The sequence below is a fragment of the Corvus cornix genome, chromosome 1A (assembly GCF_000738735.6).
Source record: "Corvus cornix cornix isolate S_Up_H32 chromosome 1A, ASM73873v5, whole genome shotgun sequence".
Classification (NCBI taxonomy): domain Eukaryota; kingdom Metazoa; phylum Chordata; class Aves; order Passeriformes; family Corvidae; genus Corvus; species Corvus cornix.
Window position 1 is genome coordinate 68257853 of NC_047057.1, and position 11462 is coordinate 68269314.

The following is an 11462-nucleotide window of genomic DNA, read 5'->3' on the forward strand; positions in this document are numbered from 1 at the left end:
ATTTATAATGGTCAAAAAATATGACAGCTTACAACAGCGTCAGAGCAGTGCTTTGGCAATATTTTAGCATAGTGCTGTATTTTTAGAAGGACTGTTCATTTACTTTCTCCTAAATGCTGCAGTTCTTATTTTTCAACAAACGTTCTGTTTTTTTGGTGTATCATATGCCAACATCAGAGTGTTTTATCTCAGGGTAAGTAGGAACTGCAGGCAAAAACAAAGCTCCTGCACACACGCTGCTGTACAGCAGCACTGCCAGAGATGCCAAATCCCAGTCTCCTCCCGTGCTTTATGCAGTGAGAGCTCCACCACTTACAAACCTTCCTGGAACGCGGCGCTCCGTTTTTACAATGAGTAACAGAAAACTGCTGGGTTTCTTCATCCTGAGCATTGAGGAACTATCCCATTGTAAACAATAGGGCTGACAGTTTAATGATATTGCTCAACCTAACTGATTCTGGCAAGCAGCACGTACGATCAGAGTGCAGCAAGATGTGTTTAAGCACTTTTATGTTTTCTCAGCACAGGGTACCTTACCATTTCAAAATTCATCTGCAAGCTACCTGTGAACTTCAGTGTAAAACTGTAAGCTCTCTGTTAAGTCTCACCTGGGCCTACAAGATCATGACAACAGGATGATCCTAATCCCTCAGAGCCTCTACAGCCAAGACCTATAGACAAAATCCACAGGCTCTTATTTTCTTTCTAAAAGGCACGTATGAGCTTCCATTGCTTACAAAAACTTATACTAGGCTGAATTAAATACATGTGCACCCACATGTTAACTGAATTAACTTGAAACCATCAATACATCTCAAATGTCCATCTGTTTACACAAGCCACTTGCAGCTTTCAAGTCTTGTGCTCCTTACAGTGTAACTCTCAACCAAAACAGTCTAAGTGCAAGCAGAAAGCTCTGCTGTGAGATTTCCATGCATAATGACCATGTGTTTATTGGGTTTTCATGTTCAAATCATGTCAGAATAGACATGCTATCCATTTGCAAGATGCAACACATCCGTGCCAGCCTCTCCCTCTTCAGCTGCAGAAGCCTCATAAAACAAAGCTGGCTCTAACCTGGACAGATATAGCTAAATTTAAAAAACCTCTCTGCAATTTCAGTTTGATAGCTGTAAATGGTATAGCTTGCAGGACAAAGAATTAATTTTGAGGCAATAATGTACCTTCCAGGTCTGGGAAGGATTAAGAGCAGCAGATACAAGTAGCTGTTTTCAGGTAAATTTCAGGTGATAAAAGACTTCAACCAAAAACTTTGTACTAGCTCCTCATAAGAAGTTGCCTTTTAATCTGAGTGGCTCACTTCAGCAAGGCTGTGCGCAACTAGCTGGATTTCAACTGGCAGGATTAAAGCCAGGACACATTATCCTACAGTTCTACAGCTGGAATCAAACTTCCTTTCCTAACCTGAACTAAACTTAGTATTTCACTTTTCAAGAGAGATGGAGTGAAATGCAGCTCTATTAAAAATTAAAAAGTCAACCAAAGTCATTTTCTCTCTGATTTTAGGCTATTGCTGGCTTTCCTGTCAGAAGAGGTCAATGTTGTCAACAACAGCAAAAGCTACCTGTGCCAGCATGTGAAACCAGCCTCTCAGAGAAAACAGTTCTCATCAGACACCGTCCTCCTGGATGTCCCTACTGTATTGCTGTTGTTGATGATGATGAGGATTGCGATGTTGAACGCCTACAAATCTCCCATGTGCCTATTTCGTTGGCCTGCTGTTTTGGTTCTTTTTTTTTAAAAAAAAAAAAAAAAAAAAGCTCGAGGCCATTATTCATGAGCAGTAAGAAAACAAATCACTCTTAGACCTACTCCTCTTGCAGATTCCCACACTTATTACCCAAAATCCCACAGCTCGCTATTGGTTCTACCCTTGACCAAAGTACAGGGCTGAGGCAGCATGCCATCCCCTGGGAAAAGCCGATCACGTTCCTCCCGGCAAGCGGCTCCGGTTATTCTAGGATCGCAGTCGGGCTGGAATAAAGTCCCCTAACTTTTCAGAGAAGGCAGCGCTCGCTCCCAACGCTAGTGCCTGAGGAGCCGCGGGGACGAGCGCGGCCGCGCTCTGACCGGGAAGTCGCTTTTCCCCCCTGACCCGTTTTCTTTTTGAGAGGAAAAGAGCCGAAACGAGCAAACCGAGAGCCTTCAGCCCCTTCCACAGAGCCACCCTCCTGCTCGGGCAAAAGCGAGGAAGGTGCCTCGCAGAAACACATAAAGATGCTCATGCCGGTGCCCCCCACCCCGGTGCCGGTGCGATGCCCGCCGTACCCCCCGCTCGCCCCTGCGCGCTCCCCGGCAGCGGCGCGGCGGCCGCCGCCGCTCGGCACTCACGCACGGAGAGGCAATTACAATAATTTAAAGCTTCCTGTCCGCCGGCTCCGCCGGGATCCCGAGGGCTGAGCCATGCCCGGGCAGGGCGCGGAGCAGCGGCTGCCCCACCACACACGCGCGGGCACCGCGGCCGGACCGCCCCCGCCCGCCCCCAGCCCCGGCGGCAGCAGGAGCAGGAGCAGCAGCAGCAGCAGGAGGAGGAGGAGGAGGAGGAGGAGGAAAGGGGGGGGCGTGACAAGTTGTGCCAAACTTCGGGAGGTGTGCGAGCGCCCGGGAGGAAGCCGGCCGAGCTGGGCTGACAGCCGGCCCCGCCGCCTCCCCCGCCCCGCCGGCGGCGCCCACCCCGCCCGCCCCCGGAGCCCCGCGGGGCGCCGAGCGCCGAACGCCCCCGGGGAGCGGCCGCGGCGAGCAACAAAGTTAAAACGGCGGCGGTCGCGCACCTACCCGCTGTCTGTCATGTCTCCTCCGGGCGCGGGGTGCTAAGTGAGACACTGGCGGGGTGGGGAGAGCCAGAGGTGCGGGGAGGGACCGGGAGATGGGTGTTTGGTGAGCTCTTCCTTTCTCTCCCCCCTTCTTCCCACCCCTTCCCCCTTCTCGCTTTCTGTCTCTCAAGGACGAGGTGAAATCCCTTGGCTGGTCATGAGGCGGCTTCAGAGACAAACAACACAATGCGAGTGCAAATAACAAAAGGGGAAAAAAAAAAAAAGGAGAGGGAGAGGGAGACCGGGAACAATGGGGGAGGAGAGGCTCGCCGCGCCGCGCCTGGCCGCCGCCGGCACCCCGGCAAGCAGGAGTAGGAGGAGGAGGCGGAGGAGGAAGGCGATATGGTGACAGCGGGGAGGGGGCTGAGCGGGGAGTCCCCCCGGCGCGGCGGGGCTGCCTCAGACCATCCCCGACCTCCTCCCCGCCGCCCGCCCGCCGCGCACCGGGGTGGCCCTGCGTGGCGGCCACCGGTAAGTGACGCGCCCGCCGCCCCCGCGAACGGCCATCGCCACCACCACCATCCTCATCCTCACAGTCCGCGGAGGGGGCGGGACGGCGGCTGCCCGCCGGTACAGCCAGCGGTTCAAAGCGGCGGCAGCAGCGGGCCCTTCCCGCCTTCCCCCCTGCTCCGCCCGGGAACTTCTTCACCGAGACGGGTTGTCGCGGGTCCCGGGAACATCGCTCCCGAGTCCCTTCCCGAGGAGCAGTTCCCCCTCCCGCCCTTCTGCTAAGAGTACACACGCCGAGAGTTGCATGTCCGTGGGCGTGTGCGTGTCCGCTAGCACCTCCCGCACCGACAGACCCTGTCACAGCGGTGCGATCGCGCACATGCCCAGCCGCCCGTGCGGACGCCCGCTGCATCCCCTCTCCTCAGCTCCCACTTCATTCCCAGGACCCCCGGCCGGGCGCTGGAACCCGAGAGAGAGGCAGAAGTTTGGGGTCCCACCGCGCCCTTCCCCTCCGCGCTCTCTCGCAGGAGCCGAAGATGATGCGGTGGGTTCGAAGCCCACCGGTGTCACCCCGCAGCCCCAGGGTTACCTCAGTGGCCTGCGGGGCCCGGCAGGACTGCGGCCCTCCGCGCTCCTGGAACCCGTGCCCGCGGCGGAGGGGCCCGGGGCAGCCCCCGCCGTGTCACCGCTCCCCCAGGCAGGCGGGGAGCGAGCGCCTGTCTCCGCAGCCCGCCTCTGCCCCGGACCCCGCGGTTAACTCTTCCTCCTCCTGCTCTCCTCCAGCAACCCCCGCCGCTGCTCGGGGCAGCGCAGCCGTGTCCCGGGCTGGCCCCGCCAGCCCGCGGGGACCCGGCGGCCGCTGCCGAGGCTCCGCGCGTGGGTGGGGGTACGCGCCAGTGGGTGTGGGGGAGTTGTGTTTTCCTCTCGGCAGCAGCCGCTGGTTCTGTCCGTGCCCAGCGCAGCTGCTCGGAGCCGATCCCGGTGCTGCGGGTGCGACGCGCCCCGGGGCGCGGGGGGACGGCGGCCGCAGCCCGGGTCTGGGAGGGGTGGCGGTACCCCGCCGCTAATAAAGTCACGCTCTCCAAGTACCAGGTCTGCCTTTCGCTCGCTCTCTCTCTTGTTTACTTACGGGGTCTTTTATTTTTAACGGAGCGGTTTGTACACGTGCTTTTCCGAAGCGCCGAAGCCGGCTGGACGGGGTTCGAGCCTCAGAGCGGGAAACGCAGAAATCTGCACCCTGAGCCAAATTGCTCAAAGAAGAGCAAGTTCGGTTATTATTCATCTCCACGAGGGAAGTCTTATCTTCTACAAATATTTGATACTGGGACAAGTCCAATAATTAACAAGAACAATCAAACAATTTCACTGCCTTCTTGGGGATTTAAAAAGTCATCATCTGGAATTCATGAACATTACAACCTTTTTTTTTCCCCCCGTGCTTGGATATGTTACTGTATATGATCTTTTCAGTGTGTGTGTGTCCCTAAGTGATTTTACCCTTTCATGCAAAAATATGCAAACCATTAACAGCACAGATAATATTCACAACTGCTGATTCAGTGAGACTTCAGACCTCTCCGTAGGAGTGGTGAGAGAGGGTGGTAACCCTGACGGGAAAAGGAGAAAAAAAAGAAAAGAGCTGGAGGAATGTTTCTTTCTTGGCTTCCTCCCTACCTCTGTGGCAGGAACTCCCACGGGAGTCCTGTGGGTGGGATGGGAGCAGGGCAGATGGGAGCTTGGCCAGCCCTGTATAGGTGCAAGCATCAGCTCTCCCAGCCAGCCCTGTAACTCCTCATACCAGAGAAAAACCCAGGCTGGGGCTCCTGAGCTCTGCAGCAACATTTCTGGCACGGTGCAGACCTGGGGTGCGGGAAGCAGCATGGCTTTCAGGACCTGCAGTGAGCCAAGTGGGACAGACAGGGAACTGGCCGTGGTCCAATTGTATCAAAAACCCCCAAACACTAAGCCAACCCCAAATTTGCCTCTTCTGAATTAAATTCAGACTTTTGAGAAAGGTGGACACATGCTAAGTGGTAATGTTTCACCCTGCACTGTCCCAATCACCAAACTGTGCATGAAGGCTGGCACTGGCTGTCAAAGTTACGTGTTCTCAGCCCCCACCTGCTCATGCAAATCCTGCTTGTGATGGCTGCTGACCCTTAGTGCTGCATAGGCAATGAGACAGTCTGGGCATGGAGGTCTGCTCAGGTCATCTCAAACCTGGGGACCTACAGCCAAACTTCCATGGGACACACATGGCTTTGTGTGTCCTCCCCATATCTTTCAGAACTCTTCTCTATTCATACCCTTCCCACACCATTTTTTCTTTGCAGAAGCACTCCTCCCCCCACCCCTTTACTACTTGCTTTATGCCAACTCCTCCTTACAATCATGATAAAGTTCCTTGCAGTTCAACACAAGAAAGGAATAAGGGTGGCTGGGTCCAAAACTAATCTGGTGCAAAGAGAGAAAGCCAAATGCGGGTGCATTTTATTTAAGATCAAAAGCACAATGGTGTGAGATTGTATTATGCTCTCCACAGGAGCTGTATTTTTCTAGTTCTACAATAGGATTAAGGTGTTCAGTGGAAAAGAGAATTACAAAAAAAAAAAAAAAAGAAAGAAAGAAAGAAAGAAAGAAAAAAAGCCCCATTGGACTGCTACTAGCTGCATTTGAGTTTGTCTTGAATAATGAGGATATTTCATTCCTCAAAGACACTAGCATCCTATTTCCAAATGCTTTTAAAAACAATTTTGAATGCCCATAATAATTTAATTTTTGCTATTTATTGCTAAGAATTAATTTTGAGGGGGGTTATTTATTTATTTAAAGGAAGGATGTTGCCATTTCTGCATTGACTCATTTCAACATTTTCAGTCAACCAAATGCTTTTTAGTAGAACCTAAAGACATCTCCTTATTTAGCCCTGCATATTTGAGTGCACAGGATGTTGAATGTTAGCACACACGGGCTGGACACAGCTGGGAGCACAGCTTCAAGCCACTTTTCCACCCTGAATAACTAAAGAAAGTGCAAAAGAAAATTTTCAGTGCAACTTACCCAGTGAAAAGTAGGCTACTGTGTAAAAATTGCTAGCTATTTTAAATTTGAAATTTGCAAAGGTCTGGCTGACTCTCAGTTTCCCAGCACTAGGGAAGCATGGCCTGAGCCTAGTTCTGTTCTAGCGTTCATGGAACATGACTGTGTTGAAATGAAAGGTATCACACACCTTTACTGTGAGCAGTGTACACCTAAAAATTAGTTTGTGGAGGTGTTTTATGCATAGTGCTGTGTTCAATAGGTTTCCCCCACCCACCCCTGAACCTGCTAGTTCACCAATTAAAGTTTTATGTATGATTCTAAGGAAAAAAAATTTACAGATAGATCTCTCTGCTCACACAGAGCTAATCTGTCTTCAGTTTTCCCTGACTTTGTCCCTTCACTACCACTCTTCACCAGCTGCCTTTTGCCTCACCCTCCTAGAAAATTCATAGCACCAGTTTTCTACTCCATTGGGTCTTGGCACACTCATTTTCACGAGAGCTGCTGTAAAATGCCACCTTTCTTACATGGAAATGGTTTGTTGCTACTTCTCAGAGGTATAAATGACAGCATTGAACAACAAAGCCTGAGTTCTATAAAACAACATTATCTTTGTGCCAGAGTAATCCAATTATTGAGGTACTGTGATAACCTTAAAGCCATATCAAAATGAAGAAACCACTTAGGAACTTACAAACATCTGTTTTCATATCAGAGAGCATCAGCACAAGAACACCCTTACGTGGTCCTAATCAGTCCAAGCACCGCTCTCATCTTTTACATTCAGCATGGCTTATCTGCTCCTCCATAATAAAATCAGGTTGCACTGATTTCTGCTAGTAGGGAAAGCCTCTGTTGCTTAAATTAAAGCAATGTGGTTCTATGCAGGTCTTGTCTCCATTCTCCCAGAGGCAATAGAGAATCCCATCTATGATATTTCAAAAAGACATTAAAATAACTTCCTAGGGAACATAAAACATGCTGCTGTTGCATCCCTGAATAGGGCGCTCTCTGCGGTTTCTTGTTAGCTGGTTCCTGAAATTAAATGATAGAATCATGTTTCAGCAACTTGCAGTTTGGATCCCACATTTAGGTTCTATTAATTAAACAAGGAATGTATTTATTTTTAGTAGAAGGTGCACACAAAATCTAAAAGATACAGGAAACGTTGATTAAATTAAATGTCAGTGTAGCGTTCTATAATTTAAACTACTGCAGGCACATGGAATGATAAAGAGAAAAGGAAGCCAGCTGAAAAAGTTAAGATACTTGTTTTAAGTTCTCCATGCTGAGCAAAAATTAAGTATTACAGGAATCTGTAAACAGCTTTCAGCTTCAGTAATGGATTAAAGGCACAAGCCACAATCATCTATCATGCTACCAGTAGTAACCCGTAGATTTCAATGAGATTACTCATGTATATATAAAAATAAGCATAATCTATCAGGACATGCAGATGTATGAAGACAGTCACAAGGATGGATTTAAGAAGCAGGCTGGAACTTCATTAGCACAATATTTTCACATGTCAAACAGTTAAGTGGGCCCGGTGCAGGGATTACAAAATGACAATTTAGGGCAGATCTTCCCTAATCTCTCTTTTAAAATGAGCTCACATCTCAAGACCACCCCTCAACCCTTCCCCAAGAAAAAGGAGGAGGACCTAAACCCCACAACACTTCATTTAGGTTTGCTTCTTTCCTAGGCATAAATCCAATTGCAAAGTTCCAGATCTCTTTTTTATTTTCAGCCTTAGTCCACACTGAACATGATCAAAAGCTTTCTGTCAATTCCAACAGATGAATAAATACGTATATTCTCCCATATTCCATTTCCAAATCCATCTTTTCAGCCCACCTCTGACTTTGTGGTGTTACAAAGGCCGTCAAAACATTTAAGCCTCTCCAACTCTATCCTAATAGAAGAACGTGCCTTTCTGGATACCAGAATACCCCATCAAGAGACAGCGTCCCAAAATCACAGATTATCCACTGTGATACAGGAGAGGATTAAGACCCAAACCTTAATTTCACTTTTGTGCCTGCCAGAAGTGAGAGAACCCATCCAGGATCACAGCTGGAGGTCTCATGCATATATTCTGGCTGTCCTCTTTCCTTCTTGTCTGTTCACCTCACCACCAGATTAATTAATAGTGTTTTCCACACAGCCTCCACTGGAGGCAGAGGAAGCACTTGCAGGATGAGAAACCATTTGGTGATGCTTGAATACATGTGGACACCACCAAGTCTTGCCTGGCTCGGTGGGGATCAGTCAGGACTAATTAATGAGGGCTGACCATTAGGACAGTGCAGATGTGGAACTTGCAGACCCTCAAGTAATCCAGGTATGTCATCATGGCACACCGCTGCGCGAAGTGTGAACTTTAAACTCAAACCAAGGCTGCAACACAGTTTTCAGAGTGATTTCCAAACGTTTCGGGCACTCTACAAGTTGACAAAAATTGTGGCATAGAGCTTTCCAAAAGCAGGTGTCTTTCATTTTTTTTATCTTGCCACATTTTCTTAAACTGGTGATTGACTGAAAAAGGGAGGTAATCAAAATAATCTGCGACTTCTGAAAATAGAGGCCAGTTCCTGTGAGTAAGTTTTAGCAGGACTGAACAGTTAGTGTCTTATCAGTAGCACAGGAACAGGGATTTGTATATACTGTTTTAATAAGATTATTATCTCTACTTCTCCTTAAATGAAAACAAAAGAAAGAAATTGCCGTAAAAGAACAGAAAAAATGACTCACTTTCCTGTCATTGCCAAAAGCCTCTAATTTTTTATATAATCAACCTTTGTGCCACAAGATAGAGCTATCTTGTTTTTTAATATATATTTAGGTGCAGTAATTAATACTAAAATAAAAAAAAAAAAAGTGGGAAAAAATGGTATGACCTTGTTTAAAATTTAGCACATTGTTGTAGGATTATTCTCCAGCATGTATGCAATAACTAGTACCCTCAAGAAAAGCAAACAAACATAACAAAACCAAACAGAATAAGTAAAAAAATTGCCAAATATCCAACCAGAAAATATTCTTTCTTACTACAAACTTTGTTCTCTGAATTTGTGATCATTGTTTGAAAAATCAGAGTGTATACAGTTTTTGCTATCGCATTTCTCATGAAAAGCTGTTTTCTTGCACTACCATCTTTTGTGGAGTAACACAGCTCCTAATATCCTTAAATTGCTATCATAAAAACTAAAAGGAGAGGAGGTTGAACTGCAATGAGATGTCGTTTGTGTTTGTAACAGGGCAATCGTTGATTTAAAATTGGCATTGGAACTCCTTTTGTGAAATGATTGCTAGGTTAGGAAAACAACCCCTTTAAACTGGCAGCATCTGAATTTCTAAGGAAGAACTCAGGTTTAGCACTTGTTCTGGTCTGTATTGACTATTAGACCTGCACATATTTCTATGTGTGCATATTCTTTTGCTCTGGAAGTATCCTATAGGAATGCTCAAAAGATCACTGTCGAGAAGGCTCAAATAGCTTTATATTTTACCTTTAAGGAAAACAAAACAACGGCATATAAATAAAATTCTTGTAGGAATTCAAAGCCTGTTTTACCTCATGCACCTGCTTACGTGGCTACAGGTATGCAGTGAAGGATAAACAGTGCAAAATATTTTATATTCTGCTTTTCCAATGTGTGGGCATTCAGGCTGTTCACTACAAATGACTGCACAAGGTGAGAGGCACCGGAGAATCAGGCCCCAAAGATTTTCTAGACTGGATCAGATCACTGGTGCATTAAGTGTGTCACCTCACAGCTGGATGCTCCAAAATGAACCTAGCTATCTGTGCAGTACTGTGGGAACTACTCTGGCAGTCAGGTTGCATCCAGGAGAGGAGAGTGGGGTTTGCCTTTTATTTTCTTAGTGTGTCTAGTCAGAGCTGCCCTTATTTGGAATCAAACTGTTCAGATTCCTTAACAGTTAAACAAGAGTATCTGACTCTTGTTGTGAAACAGGATGTAAGACATGGCATTAGAAATTATAAATAATAGCATGAGAGAAAACAAAACAACACAACAAACATTACTTTCTCACTGTATTCATGTGCTTCTGTGGTATAAGAAAATAGTCTGCAATATAAGAAACACATCATAAGTATTCCATGATTTACATCAGGGTGTTTCACACTGCACAGCTAATTTGTGGAACTTTACAGCTTTATATGATCGATTTATTTAAGTCAGAAATGTGACTTAATATTACATGAACAAAAATTATATACAATATTAGGAATTTCCAGATATCAGCAACATTAAGTAGCACAAATATATCAATGCACAAAGCTGTATAAAGCTGCTGAACCCGGTGAGAATCAAATCTCAGCACATCAAGTCATAGGCACAAATATTCCTAAAACACTTCAACTTACTGATTTCAGCAGCCAAAGACTCCAAAGCAGACGAGCAAAGCTTAGCACACGTTAGATACATTGATCCTAGTTGTCACATATTCAAAACTATTCTAAAGCAATTACATACCTGCTATCTGACTAAATGTCAATAGCACTTATATGTGACCCTAAATTGCGTTTCTGGAGCTCAGTCTCAGCCACCAAAAAGCCCCAACAAAACCCACAGAGAAAATGTATGCACCTACACTCACAAAAGAACCCAAATGAAAAATAAACCCAAAACCAAACAAAATACCCAGTCAAAACCCAAACACTTGTGCTGCAGGCTTGTATACTATTTTTTAAAAGAGTTTCATTTCAATAATGTTTTTAAACATGTGCCATGTGACTGGTGATCCAGCTTCCCCAGTTCACATAGCAGAACATAAAAGCTTTCAAGGAGAACAGGTGTCCCCACCATCCATTCACTCTTAGTCATTCGGAAACTTAAGACTTGACTGCAAATTTTTTGCCAAAAATTAAGGTCATTCAGGAAAATATTTTTTTATCCTTTTTTTAAATTTTATTTTGATAGAGCTACTTCTCTCCAGACAAAATAAAGTAAGAGATGAGTAAACAAATGATCTATTTCTGCAAATGTTTATGTAAAGAGCTGTTATTGATAAAGTTGAAGTTTCACTAGCAAAAAACAGCTTTTGGGTTGGATTGGTTTGAATGAGCTGATTTTCCTTTCTGACCATGTCACTGAAACAGCTGTTGTG

General features: G+C 46.5%; 2 protein-coding genes across 4 annotated transcripts in view; one reads left to right on the top strand and one right to left on the bottom strand.

The window, feature by feature from the left end:
* Positions 1–2875, bottom strand: part of SOX5 (SRY-box transcription factor 5) — a 613556-nt gene extending 610681 nt beyond the window's left edge. For 2 of the 3 annotated variants that reach the window (XM_039570314.1, XM_039570311.1), the window contains exon 1: positions 2371–2471. The gene's annotated coding sequence lies outside the window, so the exon portion shown is untranslated. Of the gene's footprint in view, positions 1–2370; positions 2472–2796 lie in introns of those variants that run through there. The other variant, XM_039570312.1, reaches the window with a different exon arrangement.
* Positions 2876–4375, top strand: LOC120411854 (translation initiation factor IF-2-like). Its single transcript, XM_039570316.1, has 2 exons — positions 2876–3305; positions 3728–4375. The coding sequence occupies exons 1-2, from the start codon at positions 3177–3179 to the stop codon at positions 4349–4351; spliced, it is 753 nt and encodes a 250-aa protein (XP_039426250.1). The 5' UTR covers positions 2876–3176; the 3' UTR covers positions 4352–4375.
* The last annotated feature ends 7087 nt before the right edge of the window (positions 4376–11462 follow it).

Coding starts and splice junctions, on each gene's coding strand:
- LOC120411854 (XM_039570316.1), top strand. CDS start 3,177: ATGGTGACAGCGGGGAGGGGGCTGAGCGGGGAGTCCCCCCGGCGCGGC. Junction 3,306..3,727: donor GCCCTGCGTGGCGGCCACCG/GTAAGTGACGCG, acceptor CTTCATTCCCAG/GACCCCCGGCCGGGCGCTGG.